Source organism: Hyalella azteca, unplaced genomic scaffold (assembly GCF_000764305.2).
Source record: "Hyalella azteca isolate HAZT.00-mixed unplaced genomic scaffold, Hazt_2.0.2 contig2726, whole genome shotgun sequence".
NCBI lineage: Eukaryota > Metazoa > Arthropoda > Malacostraca > Amphipoda > Hyalellidae > Hyalella > Hyalella azteca.
The window spans coordinates 84815-89607 of NW_025932990.1; the positions used below are offsets into that span (position 1 = coordinate 84815).

The window sequence follows — 4793 nt, forward strand, 5'->3', positions numbered from 1 at the left end:
TAATTAACGGATGAAACTTAACGAAATGTATGAGATGAAAATATTTTCATCTTGGTCATTTATACTGGTTAATTCAATTCATTACTTATACATTCAATTAATTAATTTATTTAAGTAAGTTAATTCATTCAATTCAATTATGCGGCAAGTATGATTACTTGGACAAAGAAACTTTTTAGACTGATAATGAATCCTAATTTTCACTCAGAAAAATGAGATAGTGATTGTCCGAATAGCGATGCACGGTTTACCCATGTTGTGTCAGTCATCCTGACAGCGTATCAGTGCTACCACCGCTCTCTGATGGTGCTGTGGGTAAAATGTGTGTTACTATTTGGACAATATTACACATTTATTTTTCTGAGTGATTGTTCTGATGTTATTTATTTGCATGTAAATTTTGGCCTTCGTATGGCAAGTATGGCCAAAATGTCGACATTTTTTTCAGAATTTAAAACTCATGTCGTCTGACATGTCATCCGAGGCCAGCAATCCTGTAAGTTTCTTAACAACCCTGAGCGTTTTTTTTTCTTCATTATCATTGATTTCCAGCACTCGTGTCTTCCTCCTGCGTACTGTAAACTGTAAACTTAAACTAATTTGGAGCGAAAGTAAAGTACGAGTTATGTGTAAAATTTGGGTTCCATAAAGTCTAACTTTAACTAGCATTATTTATTTTATTTTTATAAATTTGTTCAGGGTTAGAAATATTCAAAAATTGTTAAGATTATCTAACCGGAGAAGGCCAGAATAATAATAATAATAATATAATGCACACTTATTCTGCATCGATGTATGCAATATTAATGAGTATCGATGAATGTAATAATAATGGTTGGGAATGAATTCGAAAATATCTTATGTTAGCAGGTGTTATGAAGCTATCGCTCCTGCAACTGAATTAAAATTTCATTTGAATTCAATTGCCTTGGGGCTCCTGGAACTCAAAGACAAATTCGTGTTGAAAAGCATTTGTTTATTAAAGTTAATCCTAAGTGCCGGGGTAAACCCGAACAAGGTTAGCCCTAAACGCCAGTCTATATCCTATAAAGTTAATCAGGGTTATCAGGGTTAATCCTACAGGGTTAATCCTAAGCACCGGTCTAGCACGTTAATCCTCTTTTTTTTCTCGTATTTCATAGGATTTATTCTTAGCTATGTTGATCATGTTTTCTTTTCGTATTGTTCTAGTTCGATTTTTTATAACCTCACTTTACTGTAATAGATTAACTTGAGAAGTTCAAAGATTTCGATTTTTCTATATAATGTAAAAACCATTACGAAGAGTTTAAAAAAATTACATTTTCGAAAAGTTCCCTGGAATATAATGAGCACATACTTGGAAAAAAGTTTTCCGAAAAAAAGTCATGAATTTATTTTTTTAAATAAAATTTCATTAGCTGTGTGTAACGTACACTGAATTTATAGAAGTACATTCGCCTAAATCAAAAACTTATTTCACATCGTATGTGGTGGCAAATAGCTGTATGACTTTTAGTGGGGTTTTACATTACTGTGAAATTCACCTAAACCAAAAACTTAATTCCAGGGGTTCGTTATCCCGGTAGAAATTCTGATCCAAGACCGCGCCGATCTGTGGGAACTTTTCCGCGAATCCGACATCAAAAGCTGGATGCCGAAAAGAATGAAAGATTTATGCAAACACTGGCTCGAGGTGTTGCTGCCGGGGGCTGCCGACTACAGCGACGACGAAACCAAAAAAATTATACGCTACGATTTCGAAAATTTCTGGCTGACGTACAACGACCATTGCGAGATATTAGTGGACGTCGACGCCTGTCTGGAGTACGTCGAAGAGGACCTGCATCCTGAGTTCTTGGAAATGCAGTTATTCATTGCAGGTGCGGGGTGTATTTATTGCAGGTGCGGGTGTATTTATTGCAGGTGCGGGTGTATCCATTGCAGGTGCGGGTGTATTTATTGCAGGTGCGGGTGTATTTAAGTATTTATTGCAGGTGCCAGGTGTATTTATTGCTGATGCCAGGTGTATTCATTGCAGGTGCCAAGTGTATTCATTGCAGGTGCGGGGTGTATTTATTGCAGGTGCCAGGTGTATTTATTGCAGGTGTATTTATTGCAGGTGCGGGGTGTATTTATTGTAGGTTCCGGGTGTGTTTATTGCAGGTGTATTTATTACAGGTGCGGGGCGTATTAATTGCAGGTGCGGGGTGTATTTATTGCAGGTGCGGGGTGTATTCATTGCAGGTGCGGGGTGTATTTATTGCAGGTGCAGGGTGTATTCATTGCAGGTGCGTGGTGTATTTATTGTAGGTTCCGGGTGTATTTATTGCAGGTGTATTTATTACAGGTGCGGGGTGTATTGATTGCCGGTGCGGGTGTATTTATTACAAGTGCGGGGTGTATTTATTGCAGGTGCGGGGTGTATTTCTTGCAGGTTCCGGGTGTATTTATTGCAGGTGCTGGGTGTATTTATTGCAGGTGCGGAATGTATTTATTGCAGGTGTATTTATTGCAGGTTTCGGGTGTATTTATTGCAGGTGTATTTATTGCAGGTTTCGGGTGTATTTATTGCAGGTGCCAGGTGTATTTATTGCAGGTGCGGAGTGTATATATTGCAGGTGCTGGGTGTATTCATTGCAGGTGCTGGGTGTATTTATTGCAGATGCTGGGTGTATTTATTACAGGTGTCAGATGTATTTATTGTAGCTGTCTGGCGTATTTATTGTAGGCGCTGGGCGTTTACGTTTACCATCTCGTAAGGGTAATGGATATTTGAGTATTTTATTGATTCCATTTATATATTTTACCAATGACATTAGGTATACGTGTTACGATTTAATTGCTGCAGGACAAATGTTGCAACAATGTAAAGTATTTCGGCTTCACCTTATCAAAAATGAATTCTTCAGCGACCCTTCATTAATGAATGAGAGCTTTTTAAGTTTCCAAGTATTTCATATAATTTCATTTCTTCATGTGTGCCCATGCATTTTATTGCATCGATGCGGCGAATTTTGTGCAGGTTGATTTAAATATTGACATGAGATGCATGGGCATCTCACAAAAAAATGAAAAAAATTTTTTTTTTCATTAAAATAAAAAAAAAAAATTCATTAAAATTAAAAAATTTCCATTTAAAATTTTTTATTTTCATCGACCAATGAAACGTCGACCTTCTTTCTCACCAAATCAAATTTTTAGCAATGTTGATTTAAGGTGCGTCGATCCCCAGCTAAGCCTTGCTTGGATGAACATTGCACGTACATCCACCACCAAGGCTTGCATGGATGATAAACATTGCATGGAAATCATTGCTAAGAAATGATACAAGTGTCACTTGAGGCGCCCAGAGCTCACAAAACTGCAAGTTTTTTTTCAGTGCACTCGTTGAATAATCAAAAACTCCTCTGGCTCAGCAATAATGCAAATTCAGAATCACTGTTCGACGAATTATATAATTTTCCGTGTCGCAATGGTGAAATATACCAGTTTGTTAAGAAATATCTTGTACCTATTTGTTAACAAATATCCTATATCTATTTATTAAAAAATATCCTATACCTATTTGTTAACTAATAACCTATACCTATTTGTTAACAAATATCCTATGCCTATTTGATAAATTATATCCTTTATTTTCTACGTGCAGAAGTGATCATGCAGGTCGACCTCCTGCCTCTACGCATGCTTTATTCAACATCTGGAGGCCCTCGAAGGGTTCGAGAAATTCGCAGGGATATTCTGAAGACAAATCTTTTCGTCATTGTTCTCTGCACTCGGAACGTAGACTCGTTCTTAGACAAGGCGTTGTCAAGTCATACGTACGTCTTCCGTAGCGACGATCATCCAATATCTGACCAAGAGAAAGAAATGATGCTGCATGCTTCATGGGAGACATACACGAGCGTGCTGAGCTTCATGTTCAAAATTCTGGAGGAGAATTGTCCGTCTTTACCTTTGGAGACTTTGGTGCGTGTTCCAGACTTCAGGAAAATAATAATGGTGCTGATAATGCAGCATTTTGCCTTAGCCTACAGTGTTTCGTCACCTATAGCCAACATAGAGCAACATTTTGCCCGAACCTGTGAATTATTGATGTACGAATTAAATAAAATCATGGAACATGAACTACAGGTTGAGAGATTAAATGCTAGGGAGCCTAATTTAGCCCTGTTCATCATTCATACTATTATCTCTACCATAAAATTTTCATTAACCGCTTCGACGTCGTCGTTTTAGCTATTTATCTTACTATACTTCATAAAATCGCTTGCACTTTCTTCTCATTTTAGTCCTATTGTTGTTCTCCATTCTACATATTTAAACTTTTGACAAGGCAATTGTCATCGTTCACGAGTGTGTCATCTTGCCTGTGAATAAAAATATTCAATTTATGATTAGTTTCAAATCAGATGCGGTATTTTTAACCACTACCTTGGTAATCGAGCCATGGTACTCAGTCCATTCTTCGATATCGCTGATGGACAAAGCTTGGTAGGCGTCGAGGGTGATGCTTCAGCATTGCCCATGCTTGAGCCCCAAAATCAAATCTTGGTACGTGTTACCGTGGCCATCTTGATGTTGTGACCAGTGCAATGAAAGGCGCCTATGATTTTGGAGATGAAATTAAAACTAAACAAGAATTTACAAATCCAGTTAAGCATAAGAAAAATTTTGATGACAAAGAATTACTTCCAAGATGTTGCGTACTTCGCAGAAATAGTCATTTCAAATTTGACAGTTCATTGTAAAAAGCGGTGGCCGCACATTGAACCTGAAGTCATTAAGGGTGGACAGCTCCTAAGTCCATT

General features: G+C 37.5%; 1 protein-coding gene across 1 annotated transcript; it reads left to right on the top strand.

The window, feature by feature from the left end:
- The first annotated feature begins 407 nt into the window (after positions 1–407).
- On the top strand, positions 408–4376 carry LOC108681965. Its single transcript, XM_018171050.2, has 3 exons — positions 408–496; positions 1550–1862; positions 3632–4376. Exons 1-3 carry the CDS (start codon positions 461–463, stop codon positions 4219–4221), a joined length of 939 nt encoding a protein of 312 aa, XP_018026539.1. The 5' UTR covers positions 408–460; the 3' UTR covers positions 4222–4376.
- Positions 4377–4793: the final 417 nt, after the last annotated feature.